Source organism: Fonsecaea monophora (genome assembly GCF_001642475.1).
Source record: "Fonsecaea monophora strain CBS 269.37 chromosome Unknown Scaff24, whole genome shotgun sequence".
Lineage (NCBI taxonomy): Eukaryota > Fungi > Ascomycota > Eurotiomycetes > Chaetothyriales > Herpotrichiellaceae > Fonsecaea > Fonsecaea monophora.
Genome location: NW_019173955.1, coordinates 256,756 through 275,727, shown reverse-complemented (window position 1 = coordinate 275,727; position 18,972 = coordinate 256,756). Strand labels below are relative to the sequence as shown.

Below are 18,972 nucleotides of genomic sequence, written 5' to 3'. Positions count from 1 at the left end.
AGACATTAATCATAATCCAAAACCAAGCAATAATCAGACCGGTAAAACGGTGCGTTATGCTCTTAGTCGCCATCCCTATACAATGACACCTCTTCAGGATCCCGTCGCTTCTGCACCATCTGACTGGGTTCGCACGCACCTCAACCTATCAGCGCCCACACCACGAACCTTGAGGTTTTTGCGAGCTGTTCTCGGCCTTGCTTCCTTCGACGAATGCGAATCTAAAGCCGCTTGTGCTTCAACCAAAAAGGCTAGACAAGTAAAAGGCTCCAGCATAAGTCGGCCACCCATCAGACACGCAACTAGAAACAGACAAAAGCCAGGCGCAGTAATCCAGATTCATGAGACCAATGACGAGAAGATACCGCGTCTGTCGGAGACTGAGCGACGAAAGATTGCTACTGACACATTCAATTCCACATTGAAGTGTCTTGGAGAGGCAGCCAAAGCTCTTAGAGAAGCTCCAGCAACCAAAACTGAATCGTCTGTCAACCCCAATAATGGACCACTTCAAGAACGGTCACCGAATAAGGAACGCAGAAAGCCCGCCCTCGACTCCAAGAAGAGCACCATCTGCAACGCCCCAACGGACTCGGGCTTACTGGCAGATCTTTCCTACTCCGCATTGCTGTTTTTGAGACGATCTGATCACAAAGATGTAGTGTCCACCGCAGGCAACAACGCGGAGCTGGAGAACGCCGCACTGATCCTGCTAGACAGAAGCATCTCGTTGAATCTCATCAAGCAAGCACAACGCCAGCTCTGCGATATCCACGAAAGATACTGGGGAGATGAGGTCAGAAAGAAATCTTCATCTCAATCAAATATCGCGAAGCTTCTGCTAGGGCGACCAGATGCTGCAGATGAAGATCGAAGGTTCCGATTCACAGCATCGTTGCAGAGTCAGGCTCTGCGCCTTGCTCTACTGGTTGGGCCCAAATGCATCGACTCCGAGCTTCTTAAGTCACTTCAGCCGGACGCTATTGGGAGTCCAGCCTGGGTTACGTCAAGAGCACTGGAAAACAAACTCCTGACATCAGAACAGTCTGGCTTACAGCTTCGCACCATATCTCTTGCATTGTCTAAGCTGTACGCTCTTGCTACGAGCTCAAAAGGAGAGAATTCGTCACCCCTGGATCTTTTCAAACTGTTTTGCTTGTCGTTACGTATCAAGTTCGAATCGTGGGTTCACTCTGGTCACTTACCCAGCCCGCCGACAGAAGTATGGCACCCGCTTCACAGAGCGATCAAGCAGCTATTTGCAACCACCAAGGACCTAAAAGCGTCGACAGCTTACACGTTTCAGGCACTTGGTTCGATTCAGAAGCTCACAAGGCCATTCAAATGCGAGTTTAACACACCCCCAGACATGATTGGCACTCTGTTACAAGTCATTCGAGATCCAGACGAATATCCTCAGCTCATTGCTTTGGTGGAAGAGCGCCTTCGGCAAACAAGCGGCGCTTCGCATCTGATATTGCGGTGTCAAATCACATTATCACGCCTACGAGCTTCAAGTAGGTCAACAAAGACACTGGAGTCATTAAAGAGCATGGGGAGTGCTCTTGCGGAACCAAGAGAGCTACCTCCAGCTGACCTTGACAAATTCCTACTGCTGTTGGCCCAGCTCCGCAAAGCCGCCGCCGAACTCATTTCGTTTGACAAGACACGACCTCATATGGAAGCAAATGGGCCCTTGATAGACTTTCAGACAACTCTAATCCGCTTTACCTATTGTTCCTTCAACTTCTTACGCCGCCACATCCGTTCAATTCTGATATTGTCTTCAGAAAATTCGAGCGTCGAGAAGCGCAAAGCCTTTCTAACTACCTTACTGAAGACTATCGATGCCGTCTTGTCCGCCGAACAATTTGCTATTACGCAAGACGCAGATCTGGTAGCGGCGGCTTCAGAGGCTCTCGAAGACTGCTCAGCGGCAGTCCAGACTCTTCAAGTCGAGTGCGCTGCCTTGATGACGCAGTGTAGACTAGAGACGTCGCTAAACCAGCTTAGAGTACGGATATCTCAGTTGTTTTGGGCACGGTACTTGGAAGCCGTCAAAGAGAGCAAAACCCCGTTGGAACAGTCGAGGATTCTGGGCATGTCACTCCTCGGTCTGTTGGACTTGCCCCTGGCCGATCAAAAGGTAGCGCATGTCGCACTCAAATATGAAAGGCTGGCAGCTTGCTACTTGGAAGAGCGTGACTTTCGAACGGCCGAAACCGCCCTTCGTACCGCCATCGAAATCAGCATTAAGGACGGCGTCCTCGGTGATGTTGCGGATCTGCTTCTGTCCGTGTCCTTTCACCGGGCGTGGTCACATTCAGATTTAGGATGCAAAGCCTTGGGAAGAGTTCTAACCACCTATTCTAAAGCAATCCTTGACCATACGCCGATAAGCGAGAGCGAGAGCGAGAGTGAGAGCTTTTATGACGACCCGTCATTACCTTCATTACACCGTGCGGTGCTGCTTGAGAAACAGTTACTCGCAATGGTCGACCTAGGCATGAATGATCACAGAGTCGATCTATGTGCGACAATGGCGAACACCCTGCTGTCACTGTTGCCACAACCGGTATATCTGGTGTATAGCATGAGGGTCATCAATCAGCTATTGCAGCTCGCTTTGAAGAAGAAAGTGCCAGTTTCGGCCACTGCCATCAACTCCTCTGTCATTTGCAGAATACTCGATGCTGACCTTGCGGCTGAAAATGTCTTCCTGTCGAGATATGAGCCAGAACTTCGTTCGCTCCTCTCCCTCCAATACGGGTTTTTGACCGGAGTGCTTTCCAACCAAACGGTGTCGCAAGGGGTAAAACAACTGTGCGAGATCGTTCGGACCTGCAAGACTCACCAAGAGACACATGTGAAATGTCTTGATGTAGGAGCATATATCGCACCGCTTCTGCTCTCTGTGGAATACGCGGCAATTCTCGGAAATTATGATGTTAGCCTGATGGCCCTGGAAGCTTTGCAACATTTGGTGGAACTTGGAGTTCCCATTCAAGAGATATCATACAAGAGGATCCTCCTCCGCAAAGGTCAATTCCACGACTTGCTCAAGGATCCTCAGTCTGCCCAGAAGGCTTTCGCCACGATCGAGAATGCCCCTCAGGAAGAGAACGACCCATTGTTCGAAACCGAACTGGCACTCACCTACTCGGAACATCATCTGTATGCGGAAGATCTTGATGCAAGCAACAAGTGGCTGGTAATTGCTCGGAATGCATGGCAGGCTCGGGAAAGGCCAGGAAACTCCAAGTCAACCAAGGCCAGGTTGCGAGAACAGATTATGTGGTGCAGAGCTGCTCATTTGGCATCGCGGCTGGCTTTTGAGTCAAGTCAGCTTGCGGACGCCATCGTTCTCGCACGACAATCGGCCAAAATCTCAGCCACTATCTGGTCTTCAATCGAAAGGGTCTGTGCTTCCGCACCTCCTGCGCATTCGAATGGATCGTTAGATCATGAATTACACTGCGTCTCCTTCGAACTCTCTAGGCTTGACTTATCCTCCCCACCTTCGGTACGATTGACGTCGAGCGCAGTCGTTCTTGGGTCTGAGGTCTCATTGTGCTGCTCAGTGTTCAGCTACATGGCATTTTTAAATGCACATTGCGGGGTTTATCAAGATGCCGTTATGTTTTATGAGCAGACGCTGAAGATTGCCCAAAAATGGGGGCATTCTATCCATACGATTATTGCACTGAGTGAGCTGGGTCTTCTTCATGCACGAGCTGGCCAGGTCGAGAAAGCACAAAATAGCCTTCAGGAGCTGCCACAGATCGCCAGGGATTATCATGCGAGCTGGATACGGGGTCATGTGGCCCTTAACCAAGTTGAAACGTGTCTAGTCCTTGGGGACGGTTCAGCGGCCTCTCGGTGCTTGATCGAGGCTAAGCAGCTCCCAGTTGACAAGGATTCCCCGTCCGTGGAGCTGGCTGTGAGCGAGCCTCTAAAGGACAGATCCGTCTGCGCTTCAGCAAAGCCAACCGGAAGAAAGCGCGGCGTCAAAGGACAGAAAGGAATTGATCAAATCAAACGTCCACCCAAAAAGTGCCCGCCAGCTTCCAAATCCACTTTGGATCTGAGCGGCTTCAATGCGAGAATCTCATTTCTGGAATCTAGACTTCAGATATTCCTTGGATGCGCAAACCCAGCGGATCGCTTCGACACCAGCTCGCTGTGTGACAAAGACGACGATTGCCGTAAAACCACATCAATTGCTCTCAGCTTGGTCCACTCTGCGCTCAGAAGTTTCTCGGAAGATTCCATACATAATGTGCTGGCCGAAACAGCCGTTGCCATTCCAGTAAGGTATCGATCAGCGAGAAAAAGTGGCAGGGTTTCATTGATACAAGGTGGAGCCTCTCGGACTTTTGGTGAAAAGGACCAGGACCAAAAGAAGAGGTCAAGGCAAAAACAGGCGGCAAAGACATTCAAGGACGGAACGGCCCTGTTGCTTCAGGCCTACGACATCCTCTGGGAAGTAAGCAACAAGAAGCAAAATCGAGTACCTTGCGACATTGTTCACACATGCCACAAACTGCTTATCCAGATCAGTCTGCTGTCATCGGCTCTGAACCAACCGTTGGTCAGCTCTTCTTCGAATGTCGTGTTGAATATGACAACTCCACTTGATGTCGCTCTGACGCGTGAACGCTTTGTGACTTTAGGTGAGCTCAGTGCAGCCAAGAAGATGAGCACGGAAAGTTGGCCCAGCACACACAACAGTGACAACAGCCATATATGTCTGATGTCAGATAAACTGCTGGATTATGACACAAGCCTCCTGCCAGCATCATGGTCGGTCATATCCCTCGGACTCAATGAGGACAGAAATGAGCTTTTTGTCGCGCAGTTAGCGTACCAGAGGTCGCCGTTTGTTGTCAGAATTCCCCTAGCACGGCCAGATCCATCAGAAGGAGACAGCGAGGAACTTGACCTGAAAAGTGCCAAAGCAGAGATTCAAGAGATCATCATGAAGGCAAATGCTAGTGCCCACGATGCGAGGGGCTCTTCGGTCGATAAGTCTGTCAGAAAGGAGTGGTATGTTGAGCGTCAAGCCTTGGATCGTCAGCTTGCTACTCTTCTTGAGAATATCGAGAACATTTGGTTCGGCGGATTTCGAGGTCTACTCTCCGCAGGCCATATCGAAGAAGGTGAACTCAGAAAATTCGGACGATGTCTCACTTCAACATTGCATCGACACCTTCCCTCGAGGCAGAAATCGTCAAAGTCGTGCGAACACGTGGTTGAACTCCATGACCATGTGCTGGAGCTCTTTGTGGCGCTCGGACATCCTCGAGAAGTGGAGTTGGAGGATGCAGTCACCGACCTACTGTATTTTGTTATTGATATCTTGCAATTCAACGGTGAGCGCAACGCATATGACGAGATCGATTTTGACGCCATGTTGGTGGAAGTACTGGACGCACTACATTCTTACCACGATCATCAATCAGCATCGCGAGACAAGCGGGGCCATGTGATTCTTGTCCTGGACAAAGAGTTGCAGGCATTCCCCTGGGAGTCGTTGTCGTGCTTGAAGAATCAAGGTGTTTCCAGGATGCCCTCCATAGCGTCCGTCTGGGAAAAGTTGAAAGCTATTGAAGATCAACGGCACGACCTCAAAGGTTACATGATCCCGAGAACGGATGGTGCATATATCCTCAATCCGTCTTCTGACCTAGTGGCCACTCAAGAAACCTTTGGCCAGATTTTCGAGAATCAGCTGTCTAACTACCGAGCCATTGTGAATCGGCATCCTGAGGGAAATGAGTTCGAGACGGCTCTGAGAGATAGCTCGCTCATGCTCTACTTTGGTCACGGAGGCGGTGGGCAATACATCAGACCTCGCACAATCCGTAAGATGGACAAGTGTGCGGTGACGTTGCTGATGGGTTGCAGCAGTGCCAAAATGACTGAATGTGGAGTATACGAGCCTCATGGGATGCCTTTGAGTTATCTGAGTGCAGGCAGCCCGGCAGTGGTGGGAACGCTGTGGGATGTTACCGATCGGGACATTGACCGTTTCGCCATGGAACTGATGGCGGATTGGGGATTGATCGACGCCGATGCCAACTCAGCCGTGCCGACCCTCAACAAGGGCAGGAATCCGAAAGCTGGCAAAGAAAACGCAGCAAGGCACCAGAGTGGCAGGCAGAAGTCTGGCAAGAAATCTCTTGATGAGGCTGTAGCACACGCCCGCGATGCGTGTTTACTGAAGTATCTCAATGGGGCTGCGCCTGTCATGTATGGGATACCCGTCTTTTTGGGTTAGGGGAGGAAACAGGGGGAGATCGGCGTGGCTGTACGGGTATTCTGGCGCTTGTGCTGGCATATATCGACTGTTTGTGAATAAGGCTGAGACACGAGATGCATGTGGGATACAGCGCATGAGGTACGAGGCTGATGGCAGCCGTGCCCCCTAAATTATAATTGGACTAGTCGAAACCTCTGAGGCGCTCCGGGCTCCTTAGGCCAATGGTTGTCCAATAGGCGGCCACTATACATTATCGATTACGCACTGTTACTCGTAGGAATTTTAGGGCCGACGGAGCTCATATGGAGCCGACGCCCGCTGGTGCAGCCCCCAAGTTGGTTGGACTTGGACCTCCGTCATCTGCGTAACAAAAGGCAACAGCCATTTCACAGCCTCCCAACTCCCTGCACCTCAGCCCAAGTTGATTGTTCTTCATCTTCTTCCCTTCTTTCGTTCAGACTTCTTCCCACCCCTTCATTGTTTGCAAACACTTGCCTCATTCTTTCCAGGTCGACGTCTCTTCCTGGCCGATGCAGCTTGACTCCCACCGTCGTCAATTGAGCATCACCATGCCCTGCCCATGGTCTTCTCGTCGCTGCTCCTCCCGGGCAGCTGACGACACCGTTGTCTCCAATGCCCTCCCCTCTCCCAGCACTACGGCCGATGTCGAGGACTGGAAGAAGATCCGCAGATTCAATCTCCGCATGATGAGGAAGCAGATCCGCTGCGTCGTCCTGCTCATGGCTCTTATGGAAGCCCTCCGGGTTGGGCCACTACAGATCGTGTATGCTGGCAAACATGATTATCCAGCCCCCGCAGAGGACGACTATGGTGTATGTTTTGCCTTTGTAACTCATGGGATATGGTCATAGATGCTGACACAATGTCTCGATCAGATTGCCTACACGGTTGGATATTTCGTCAGTTGGTTGTATGTCTGTATCTTCATGGTCATCTGGATGCCGCTTTTCGATGTGAGTCGCTACATCCCCCTTCACTTGACTCTTCGTTATTGACTCTTGTACTCACAGTGGTGGGTCCCCAAAACCCTTCCTGATTCTGACGACCCCTCCAAACCATCGATTGCGACGAGAATCATCTGCCTGCTTAAGAAGCTCAACATGATCCTTCTTCCTATCTCCATCGGCGTCTCTCTCGTCACATATGTCTACTACTTGACGCATACCTTCATCTATGTCGACTCTCGCACCCGCGGTTCCACCCGATTCCCCAAAAATACACGCAAAAACTGGTTCGTTCGTGCCTTTATGCTTCTTGGGATTGCCATTAGTACGAGCTTGGGTCATGGCGCGTTGCAGACACTTGACAAATTGGACCTCGCACGAGTGAAGAATGTTGAGTACCTTTTGATCGTGCTGCCCGTGCAGATCAACTTTGGTATCCTCTTGGGAACGGTTATGCAATTCCGTATGGAAAAGAGACTTGCTCGCAGACAGGCGTTGAAGTTGCAGGCTGCGAAAGTCGAGGACGGCATTGTCGAGGAGAAGGCAGCCCTGCTTGAGGTCTAAACGGCCCTCGAAGCGGTTGGAATAGCGGTGGTGTCTATGGTTTGGTCAGACTGCTGGTAGCTCTCTACTGCCTCTCACAAAATAGTGACAGGCAATTGTTACACAATCACTCGGGCGTGGTTGCTGGGCAGTGTGATGGGCATTGGCTATGAGTGAAAAGCAGAGGACGGCCGAGATGTGAGTTGTGGACTTTTCAACCGCATTGGTAGGTCTCTGCAGCATCTGCTGAAATGGAAACATTGGGGAGGGAGAAAGATGAGACAAACAAGCAAGCACCTGGAGGAAATTGGGAGCTTGTGTCCATTAGTATGAGCCGGTCTTGTTGTAGGTTGGACATGCACGGTTCCATTCATTATCAAATATGATCGGTCAATTGTTTCTATGCCTGTTGACTTTCAAAGATTCCAGACCCAGTAGTTGATACAGCACGACACAGCAGCGGTTTTCCGCTCTATTCGCCTCTTCTTGACAGCCATGCTCCATGAACTGGCAGTAGTCGGCTTTCCAGTGTGTGAACCTCAACCAAAGTCCAAGGGTGGTGAAGCACATGTAGAAGAGTCCGGAATGGTTCCCGTCCCTATCTACCAATGCCCTCACAACTTAGGAGTCTATTGAGTCTATTGACGGAGAGGGGGGTGTCAAAGCTTCGTAGGAATTTCCAACCCAAGATAGATACCTAGCTTGCTCACTCACTGACAGAACTTTCTCTCACCAATACACAAGACAAAGGGAAACCTCTGAATCTCGCCCTGGCCCTCGGCCCTGCGGGCGTCGCCGAATTCGCCCTCAAACTTCTCGACGTACTTGTCCATGGTCCAGGCGGTTTCCACGCGGACATTGACGAACCCGACCTCGTTCAACAGGGCCTGCATGGTCTCGCGGTGGATGCCGTGTCGTTCGACGCCGCCCATCCGCGAGCGCGGGTGGAACCGCTTCGACTCGGGTCCCGTGTCCTCGAAATCTGTGAGGGCCAGGCTGCCCCCGTCCTTGAGGCAGCCGAGCATGGTCGTCAGCACGGCCTTCAGGTCCGGGATGTGGTGCAGGACCAGGTGCGACGTGATCAGGTCGAACTTGAGTCTCTTGCCGTTTGGGTCGTTTTCATCCGCGGGTGGGAGGTGTTTGTCCTCCGGGTCCTCCAGCAGGACCGCCACGGGGACGATGTTCCGCCGCGGCGGAGGAGCGGTGGATGTGTCGTCCTGTAGTTTCTTCTTGAGGACGTCAATCATGCCCTCGGCGGCGTCGACCGCGACCAGCCGCTTCGCGTACGGCGCCAGCAGGAACGAGAGCAGGCCCGTGCCGCACCCGATCTCCAGGACATCCAGGCCGTTGGGTCCGGGGGGGTTCTTCAGCGCCGGGAACCGGGGTATGATGGCCTCGGCCGCGTGTTTGCTGGCCGTATGGACAAACGGGTTGCGGTCCCAAGAGGCGGCTTCGGCGTTGAAGCGTTCGTTGCCTGACCCGGCGTGCAGGGAGGACACGGCGCTGGCCATTGCAGTCCCACGGGTTTGGACGATGTATCCCTTCAAAGAAAAAGATGAAGCCCGGCGAGCGAGCGAGCGAGCGAGCGAACTGGGAGGAAATGGAAAATCTCTCACGAAAGTCGCACTTGTTGCTCTTGGTGTATATCCCCCTCGCCCTGTTTGACAGCAAAATGAAATGGTCAAGCTTATGACATTTCTGGCAACTCTTTTCTCCCTATGGGCAGGTACAGTAGTAGTACTTTTGAAATATTAGCATCAAGCTTATCCCTTACCCCAACAAAGGAAGCGAGCGCATTGAGCCCTGCCTGGGGAAATCAATGACAACCTGATGCGTGCGTAGTGGTTGGTTGGTTGGTTGGCCAGTCACTGCGGGGGGTCTCTTCCGAAGTCGGGGGGGTGCGGGCGCAAGTCAGAACCTCGTCTGTCTGTCTGTCTTTCTCCAGGGATCGATCGACCTCGGTTCCCCCGCGTCTGGCAAGTCGTAACAAATGCAGCGGGTGTTGCGAGGGGGCATCGACGAGGCTGTCATGGCCATAACAAGTATACTGTGGAGGATGTTGAGTATTTCCAGCAAGAGCACGTCGAGTGTCGTGGTCAAAGGTGTCAGGTCATGATTTTTGGACAGAGTTTATCTAGAGGTATACCATGACGACTCATCTCATTCATTGCCGAGATACTTTTACAGTGTCTCGAAATCTCCTGATCACTTGCATGGTTAATTGTGTAGTCATGTCGTTACCTCGGGTCCCTCTGATTGTTCTTGCGATAGACCCTGACACCCTGGCACCCTGGCACTTGGTCCTGACGTCCATCCATACTTGTACAAGGATCTTACTCTATTAGTTACCGAATAGACAGACACTTAGATACTTCTCCGCTTTCTCAACGACTCGAGCAAACGCACCGAGTATATCAACTATATCCAAAGCAAGGAACCAGGACAGTTGATACTTGATACTTTTTTATTCTGTCTTCTCGGTCTTCTATCTAATATTTTTTGACCTTTTGAGAAACCTTGGGATATGTTCTCAGGGTCCAGCCAGATGTGATCTTGCTCCCAGACCTCCCTTCCTGCCCTACTTATTTACCTCCAATCTTCCAATCCACTCCCTCGCGACAATGGACTCATCCTCACCCACCGGCGCCAAAGTCATCGCCCAGGCCCTTCACGACCTGGGTGTCACGGTGCTGCACACGTTGGTCGGCATCCCCGTGGCCGACATCGCCGAGGAGGCCATCGACCTGGGCATCCGCGTCGTCGGGTACCGCAACGAGCAGGCTTGCAGCTACGCCGCCTCCGCGTACGGATACCTCACGGGCAAGCCGGCCGTGTGTCTGTTGACGGGCGGGCCGGGGATATTGCATGGTATGGCTGGGGTGAGTCGTCTCTCTCTCTATTCTCTTTGAGCACATACATAGAGGGGCGGGGAGGGAGAAAGTAAGGAGTGAGGAGAGGAGAATAGAGCAAGAAGAGAAGAGCAGAAATCTATATTTCTCTCCCTCCTTGCCTCTCTCTCTTTCTCTGACACTTGTCTCCCTCTCTCTCTCTCATCTACCTATATGATTCATCCTTGGTCGTGCCGTTTTTTCTGTGCCTTTCCCTTCTTCTAGTTCGAATGATTTTTCTCTCCTCTTGCTAACCACTGCATTCTTTGACCCCCATAACAGATCGGCAACGCCTCCGCCAATGCATTCCCCCTGCTCGTCCTCGGCGGCTCCTCCGAGTCCAGCCTGGCCACCAAGGGCGGTTTCCAAGAAATGGACGCCATCGCCCTCCTGACGCCGCACACCAAGAGAGCCATCCGCCCCACGGCGAGAGACCCGGCCACCATCGTCGCCGCGATCCGCAACGCCTACCGCACCGCCTGGTACGGTCGGCCGGGCCCGTCGTTTGTCGACCTACCCACGGAGCTGATCATGGAACCTACGACCACCCCGGCAAAGGCCTCAGACGTACACCCACCCATCAAAGTCCTGTCTCCCCCCAAACCGGCCGCGGACCCGGCCCTCGTCATCGCGGCAGCGAACCTCCTCAAATCGGCGGCCGCGCCGCTCGTAATCGTGGGAAAAGGCGCAGCATACGCCCGGGCCGAGAACTCGATTCGCAGCCTCGTCTCGACCCACCACTTACCCTTCCTCCCGACGCCCATGGGCAAAGGTATCGTCCCGGACTCGCACCCCCTGAACACGTCGTCCGCCCGCTCGGCCGCGCTCAAGCACGCCGACGTCATCCTCCTCCTGGGCGCCCGGCTGAACTGGATCCTCCATTTCGGAGAGGCCCCCAAGTACCGCCGAGACGTCAAGATCATCCAGGTCGACATCTCGCCCGAGGAGCTGGGCCGGGCCAACAGCCTCGGCGAGCCGTCGCTCAGCATTTTCGGGGACATTGGATTCGTCGTGGAGCAACTCCGGCACGAACTGGGAAGGGAGTGGAAGGCGTTTCCGAGTGACACCTTTCGCTCGTCATCGTCGTCGCCGCAGCCGTCATACTTCTCTCTCCTCTCGGCCGCGGCCGCGAAGAATGAACAAAAGTGGGATCGTCTGTCGACAACACCTACCAAGCCCAATGCTCTACTGACGTACGAGCGTGCCTACCACATCATCAAGGCTCAGCTCCACGCCCTCTCCCCACCCCAGGACGGCGGCATCGTGTACGTCTCCGAGGGAGCCAACACCATGGACATCTCGCGCAGTGCGTTCCCCCTCGAACATCCCCGCCAGCGTCTCGACGCCGGCACATACGCGACCATGGGCGTCGGGCTGGGGTACGCAATCGCCGCGTGGGCCGCGCACAACATCCCGCGCCGGGGCAGCAAGAAGATTGTCGCGCTCGAGGGAGACTCGGCGTTTGGGTTTTCCGGCATGGAGATCGAGACCATGGCCCGGCACAAGATGGACGTCCTGATCATCCTCATGAACAACAGCGGCATATACAAGGGCGACGCGCCCGACGAGGCCAGCTGGAAGGAAATGCAGGTGCAGACCGCGCAGGACGATACGAGGATCGCCACCAACGCGCCGCCTCGCACGAAGGGTCTGCGGAGTACCTCCCTCCTGTACCAGACGCGGTATGAGTGTCTGGCCGACATGGTCGGTGGGAGAGGCTGGCTTGTGCGCACCGAAGACCAGTTGGCCGAGGCGACCAGGCTGGCTTTCCTGGAACGTGAGAAAGTCTGTATCTTGAACGTCATCATTGACCCCGGCCTAAACAGCGCCGCGAGCTTTGGGTGGCTGGAGACCAAGGAGAAGCATGGCGGTGGAAGCGAAAGCAAATTGTGAACATCTAGCGAGTTTCCTTCTATCGGGGCCATAGTTTTCCTTTGTTGGGGACCCAAAAAATACTCTCCAATGCTTCTGTACCAGATTCGAAAAATTGACGATATTTGATTTTTTTTTTTTTTATTTTGGAAAGTATCGTCCTTTTATCGCGAGGTGGAAGAGGTATGCTGACACATCTGTGCGATATAGACGTTCCTCAGCGCACAAGAGCTCTGAGGCTTGAACGAGAAGCTTGAACGTGTGAGCGTCAGAGGTCGTGCATATAAAGCAATTTGAGAATGGTTCATGATTTCGTAATTTTGATCTTTGCTAGTGAAGAGTATGGTTTTGCTGAGAAAAGATGCCACATCAGCAGCCAAATGCAGGTGACGCCGCCTGGTCAGCAAGATCTTTTCACAGGACCCTCAATCTTCTTTGTAGCAGATAATCCAATTGAGATAACCGATAGGCCAGGTATGACAAGCTTGACCACTCTTGAACTTCCAGTTTACCAGCTTTTCACTCCCTACATGCCGGTGGAGGAGAGCCTCGACTTCCTCGGGCGTTCTTGTCCTTAGGCACGAAATGTAGCCATCCCAGACCCAAATAAAAGGAACAATGGGAACGAGGTAAGTGAAGAACAAATGCCCCGGCGAGCGAAGGAAATAGATTGGCGCGATCAGCATAGCGAGCGGCCAGAGGAGGCTGACAAGGATGAAGGAACTGAGATGGCGAGATTGGAGCTCGAAGATGCTGGACAACAGTCACTCAATACGGCCCGGAGCAAACATAGAGAGCCACTCACCAGAACCCATCCGACGTCTCTACAGTGTTCTTGAGAATTTTGGCGGCAAGGTCGTCGTCAAAGTGGTGGAATGCCAGACTGAAAAGGCGCATGACCTTCTTTCCTTTGGTGTCGGGAACGTCCTTGAGCAGATCTTCCTGGGTTGGAGCATTCGTGGCATCGACACTCTGGGCAATGTAACTGATGTTCTTGCTCTTCTTCGCAGCCGCCTCCCAAGCACTGACGTGGGGGCTGATGTCGGTGAGGACAAATTTGACCTCTTCCTTTTTTGTGGCACGAAGCTCGCTGTTCAGATGGTTCTCGATGTATGGTGTCGGACCACCCGCACCGGACGCGAAGTCGACGTAGACATACTGTGCAAGTCGAGGACCAAGGACGCTGGAGAGCACGCGAGAGACGAGTTCAGCCGGGGAGGTGGACTGGATGATGGGCAGTCTATTGACCCAACCAAGGGTCAAATAGTCTTGCACCTTTTCTCTGAGGGTTTGTGGGAACCTGCAGTGTCTTTTAGCACCTGTCCCCATCAATGAGAATAGCAAAATCGACATTACCATGGCTGGTCGTTGACTTCGAAGAAATGCCTCCTGCGAAGCCAGACAGTCTGGCTAGTGGGAGTCATTGAGATGCGGCACACCTCTCAAGGGTCTATTCTGACAGTCCATAACACTGCCGGACTGGTAAATATAAGTCCAATGTGCCCGTACATTTCAGGTGCGCTTCGACCTTGTGGGGGGCGGGAGGCGTTTTGAGTCGTAATAATCATAATATTTCGCAGTTGCAGTTAGTGAGTTTCAGCCTCGAACGACGTCATGTACATACGCGTGTGCCTCGTATTCTGTGTATCCACGTATCTTGTGTCGCACGGGAACTGGGCGAAACAGCGATCAGCTTCAATAACCTTTCAACGCCAGTGGCGGTGGATCATTGCTAAACTTGGTACGGAACGCATCTGGCCATCGTAAACTTATCTGCTTTCTATCATCCTGTCAAATACTCCCTCCTGCCTCCTCAGTGCCTCATTCGGTCCTGGTCATCACCTTCATCCACCATCTCTAGCCTCTCCTAGTTCATCAGAATGTTGCCATCGCCACCGTCGCATCTCGGATTTCTCGTCCACGTGGTCATTGAAATCCCTGCATGCCTCTCGTTCTACCTCTTCCCATCTCGCCAACTGGGAGTGCACACGCCTCATGCACATGCTGTTATACGGCAATACGCCGCCCTTATATTGGCCTCTGTTCTGGTGGCGATGGTATTCGTCAACAAGCCACTAGATGATACCTCTTGCAAAGTCGCCGGAGCGCTCGCAATCTACCATGTTGCCCCTTCGATCCGGTCTGTAAACAGGTTGGTCACACAGGCACAGTTGCAAAAGCCAATCATCATCTCCGAGGCGTTTCTCTACCTGGTTGTACATGTCATCTGCTTTGTTGCTCTACTCCGTGACGCCTGGTGCGCCCTATACAAGGAAAATCAAACTTAGAGCATCTAACCACACCCACGCCTTCAATCCCGCACCCTCAGTCCACGTCCTCGGCAACCAAAGTCTCTGTTGGGCTGTCGGATCCTGGGTCTGATCCTTGATTGCTTCTTTTGAGCATCATCATCTCGACAGCAATTCCTGGGCCAAAGGCACAAGCCACGATGTGGTCTGTCGTTTCACCCTCCAGCAGCCGATTCATGACGCTGAAGATGGTGGCGCTGGAACTATTGCCGTGAGTAATGTAAACCTCATAGCTTGCACGAAGAAGCTCGGGTTTCAGGTTCATTGTTCGTTCTACCCCGGTGATGATTGTGGAGCCACCAGGATGAAGCGCCCAGTCATAATCAGAAGCCTTGAATTTCCCCAGATCGACGAGCTCTGGTATTGACCCTACCAAGTCCTCAAACATGCCAGGAACCGCAGCTGACGCTAATTTGGGAACTCGCTGTGTCAAGACCACCTTCCACCCTAGTACCAGAGTCAGCAGCTGCATTCTTGGAGATAGAGTCTTCTTTTGCTTACCAACAGGGTCAACATCGAAGCCCAAATCCTTTTCGGTGTCTTCAATAATCTTGTGGTCCCAGCCTAAGAGCTCCAGGATTGGTTCCTCGTCATAGCGATCACTGAAACCATTACCGAGGACCACCGCTGAGGCACAGTCACTGAACAAGGTGACGCCTATTCTGACCTCCTGGTTCTTGTGGATTGAGTCCAGCTCAGATCTAACCAGGGTGCTTGAGATCTCGCAGGCGAACACCAGGATGCGCGCAGGCTTTCGTCGGAAGCTGGAACCAAGCGCGATGTTGGCGGCCGTTCGTAACGCTCCGAGACCGCCAGAGCAACCCACTCCGTGCAAAAGGACCTTTTCTATGCTTGGATTGAGCCCGAGTCCCTTGATGACATAATGGTCATAGCCTGGATTCGCCGAGTTGGTGCAGGTGGTCGCAACTACGTGGGTGATTTCAGAAAGATCCCCTCCCCATTGCTTGAGGGCCTTGCGACAAGCTTCTATTGACAGCTTCACACCATGGTCGAGGAAGAGATCGCACAACTCTGCTATTGTTGGGGGTTCAGGCGCATTCGCTATGGGATGATCAATATTGCCAATCGCAGAACGAGAGTCAATCCCAGTATACTCATTGATCTTCAGCACCTTTTCGAGTCTAAACGAATTGCGTCAATGAGGCTCAACCCTCGAGAATCTAGGGACGGAGGCTTACGCTGGGGTACTGGGATAAAAGCGTCGTGCAAGAGTCGCTAGATGTTCTGGCTTGATTTCATAAGGAGGGTATTCAACCCCAATGCCATGGATATAGAGATTGGGCCTTTGGTATGGCGGGGTGACCTTTGTGTGGATTGCTGAGGGCGACATGGCGGCGGTGGTGTTGGTGGTTTTGTCGCAAAGAATACGAGCCCCAACAATTTTTGGTGAGTGATGACGTTGGGATATTATTGCATGGATGAAACACAGCTGAGACAAGAAACTCTAGAGAGAGTTCACCGAGAGATGCGAAATGAGCGACAGTGGAAAAAGAGAGAGCACGAGTCTCTGCCGTCGATTAAGTGACTTTGGTAAATACTGGTGGGGGAGAGGGTGTGTGTAGATTTGACCTACAAGTATGTGAGCGGTAAATGCTCGCAGAAGTGCCATGTAAGAAGTTGGACAAGTGCCCCCCAGAATGCCCCGTACTAGTATCTCAGGGTCGGTGCTCGTGTGCGTCGGGAGTCGTCCATGGAAGGAACCCGCGAATCAAGGGCCGAGGAGATGGTAACCGCATGATGCGACTGGGGCGATCTAATCAGGATCTGAGGTGCCAAATGTGCCAATGTGCGTGTTGCAGAAAATAGTCATGGGCGAGGATGCGAGGGTTACGAGGGTCAGAGTCAGGAACATTGCACTTCCGAGTGGCTCCCGCTTGAGCAGCCTGCGTCCTTCATGCACATCAGCTATTATCATTACCACCACCACTACCATCATCACTACTGCCACCATCGCCATCGAACCCCCCTCCATCTCAGCCATATCTTCCGCGTCATGGCCCACATCGACAGCCTCACTAGGCTCGCCACCTCAGCACTGGCCATAAGAATGACCTAAAGGCTTGAGTGGTAGGTAAAACGGTCGTTACTTTACGGCCGTTCATGTGCCTCCCCGGATGGGATTTACTGCCGACAAATCAGCGATGATCTGGTTCACCACCTCCATCGCACTCTTGCTGGGCTTCACCTTGTACTATGCTTGGGCGCGAAAGACCAGAATACATTGCCATGGTCAAGTCTTGAGGCAAGTTTTCCACTCAGTAGCATCAATGATGTCTGCTAACCAATATCACATAGACATGCGCCAGACTCCTTGCCGCTCCTCGGCAACGCCATCCAGTTCCTCAAACCACGCCATGTTCTCTTCGACTGGTTCGTGAAGTGCCAGCAGAAGTTTGGCCAGGAGACATTCGAGATTTCCGTTCCTTCGCTACCTCCTGGCGTCGTAATCAACAGCCCTGAAGTTCTGGAGTATGTACTCAAAAATGAGGCAGCCATCACCAAGGGCGAGTTCTTTCGAGACCGATCTTGGGATCTCTTTGGTATGTCACTGCGCACTGAACATGGACCGAGCCATGTCTAACGTAAAACGAGTAAGGCTACGGCATCATCAATGCATCGGGCGAGTTGTGGCGCGCCCAACGGAAAGCCGGGTTGAAGTTTTTCAGTGGTACAAATCTGGACATTATGATCGAAGAGGTCCTTCCAGAGATTTATCACGAGTCCACAAGGGCCAGCCTTTCTCGAGCTGCCGAGGATCGATCTGTGGTCGACCTGCAGAAGATTTTCCATGATCTCACAACCACAGTGGTGGGACACATGGCGTACGATGTAAGAACTGTCAGCCTGCCGTGGGTGCTGTGAATGAGACATGGTAGCTGATTCTAACAAACGATACCCGAAACTCAGATGGAAATCGATGCCACCTCTCCATTCAGCAAAGCCTTCGACCACGCCTCCTCCCAAATTGGCCTCCGCTTTCAAAACCCTCTCTACAGTATCACCGAGTTCTTCACGGGTTCTTCCTTCCGCGCATCTCTTCGTGAAGTAAAACGCTTTGGACGTCAAATTGTGTCCGAAGCGCGGAAACGCCGTGCTCGAGAAGCGTTTGAGAGTCTCATCACCAACACCAACGAGGAGGAGACTGAGCTCATGCAACAGCGTCAACAACCCGAAAAAAACGAAGGATCTGGGTTAGGATTCGGAACGTTGATTGATTCACTGATAGAAGCATTGGGAAATCCGAAAATTGTCGCCGATGCCGCCCTAAATTTCCTGTCTGCCGGTCGAGATACCACGGCTCAGAGCCTGACATGGACGTTCTATGCATTACTGAGGCACCCTGAGGCACTAAAACGGGTGAGAGAAGAAATTGACCTGAAATTCGACGTCAAGCCCTCGGATAAGCAGTCTTTCAACAGTTCTGCTACGACGAATTCTGATAGCGCTGAAGAAGATGTTAACATCGATGTGTCTGACCTCCAACCTACCAATCTCCCCTATACTATGGCGGTCTTCTACGAATCCCTCCGCCTGTACCCTCCCGTCCCCTTTGAGATAAAGCAAACAACCCAACCCGTCACACTCCCCGATGGTACCTCCTTACCCGCAGGAGCCGTTGTGGTATGGTGCATCTGGGCGCTCAACCGCTCTTTTTCAACATTCGGCGAGGATGCCCAGTCATTCCGCCCAGAGCGCTGGTTAGAAGTGTCGAGTCCTGCTTCGCACGCGGATTCCGAAACCGATACCGACACCCATGTTAATACCGCAGCCCACAAGCCGAGCCTCAGGTTCACCGGCTCCAAATACTCGGCCGGCGAGTTCCCTGTCTTCAATGGCGGCCCACGCAGTTGCCTGGGCAAGAAGATGGCTGAGCTAATGGGTGCGTGGACGCTGATGCGGATGCTGCGTGAGTGGGACTTTGAGGAGGTCAACGACGGCTTGAACATGGACTCGTCCTCGGGCGAGCGACGCAGCGCCAACTCCTTGACCCTCCCTATGGAAGGCGGTCTGCCCGTCCGGGTTACAAGACGAAGGAGGAGGGTGTGAAGTTTATGAGACACACTCAAAACTCCATCCTGCAACCAGTGCATTCATAGACCGCACGTTGGAAA

General features: G+C 52.7%; 7 protein-coding genes across 7 annotated transcripts; 4 read left to right on the top strand and 3 right to left on the bottom strand.

Annotated features, from left to right (window-relative positions):
• Positions 1-82: 82 nt before the first annotated feature.
• On the top strand, positions 83-6,280 carry AYO21_04386 (hypothetical protein; the record flags this gene model as incomplete). The annotated part of the gene is made up of 3 exons (XM_022654359.1): positions 83-4,309; positions 4,388-4,486; positions 4,556-6,280. The coding sequence occupies 3 exons, from the start codon at positions 83-85 to the stop codon at positions 6,278-6,280; spliced, it is 6,051 nt and encodes a 2,016-aa protein (XP_022513396.1).
• Positions 6,281-6,831: 551 nt separating this feature from the next.
• On the top strand, positions 6,832-7,791 carry AYO21_04385 (hypothetical protein; the record flags this gene model as incomplete). Its single annotated transcript, XM_022654358.1, has 3 exons — positions 6,832-7,095; positions 7,159-7,236; positions 7,294-7,791. The coding sequence occupies 3 exons, from the start codon at positions 6,832-6,834 to the stop codon at positions 7,789-7,791; spliced, it is 840 nt and encodes a 279-aa protein (XP_022513395.1).
• Positions 7,792-8,480: 689 nt separating this feature from the next.
• On the bottom strand, positions 8,481-9,281 carry AYO21_04384 (hypothetical protein; the record flags this gene model as incomplete). The annotated part of the gene is made up of 1 exon (XM_022654357.1): positions 8,481-9,281. The coding sequence occupies one exon, from the start codon at positions 9,279-9,281 to the stop codon at positions 8,481-8,483; it is 801 nt and encodes a 266-aa protein (XP_022513394.1).
• A 1,110-nt stretch (positions 9,282-10,391) lies between these two features.
• Positions 10,392-12,551, top strand: AYO21_04383 (hypothetical protein; the record flags this gene model as incomplete). The annotated part of the gene is made up of 2 exons (XM_022654356.1): positions 10,392-10,649; positions 10,941-12,551. 2 exons carry the CDS (start codon positions 10,392-10,394, stop codon positions 12,549-12,551), a joined length of 1,869 nt encoding a protein of 622 aa, XP_022513393.1.
• A 404-nt stretch (positions 12,552-12,955) lies between these two features.
• Positions 12,956-13,954, bottom strand: AYO21_04382 (hypothetical protein; the record flags this gene model as incomplete). Its single annotated transcript, XM_022654355.1, has 3 exons — positions 12,956-13,283; positions 13,336-13,830; positions 13,887-13,954. The coding sequence occupies 3 exons, from the start codon at positions 13,952-13,954 to the stop codon at positions 12,956-12,958; spliced, it is 891 nt and encodes a 296-aa protein (XP_022513392.1).
• Positions 13,955-14,855: 901 nt separating this feature from the next.
• On the bottom strand, positions 14,856-16,190 carry AYO21_04381 (hypothetical protein; the record flags this gene model as incomplete). The annotated part of the gene is made up of 3 exons (XM_022654354.1): positions 14,856-15,286; positions 15,341-15,981; positions 16,039-16,190. The coding sequence occupies 3 exons, from the start codon at positions 16,188-16,190 to the stop codon at positions 14,856-14,858; spliced, it is 1,224 nt and encodes a 407-aa protein (XP_022513391.1).
• Positions 16,191-17,001: 811 nt separating this feature from the next.
• Positions 17,002-18,907, top strand: AYO21_04380 (hypothetical protein; the record flags this gene model as incomplete). The annotated part of the gene is made up of 4 exons (XM_022654353.1): positions 17,002-17,048; positions 17,156-17,400; positions 17,457-17,689; positions 17,768-18,907. The coding sequence occupies 4 exons, from the start codon at positions 17,002-17,004 to the stop codon at positions 18,905-18,907; spliced, it is 1,665 nt and encodes a 554-aa protein (XP_022513390.1).
• Positions 18,908-18,972: the final 65 nt, after the last annotated feature.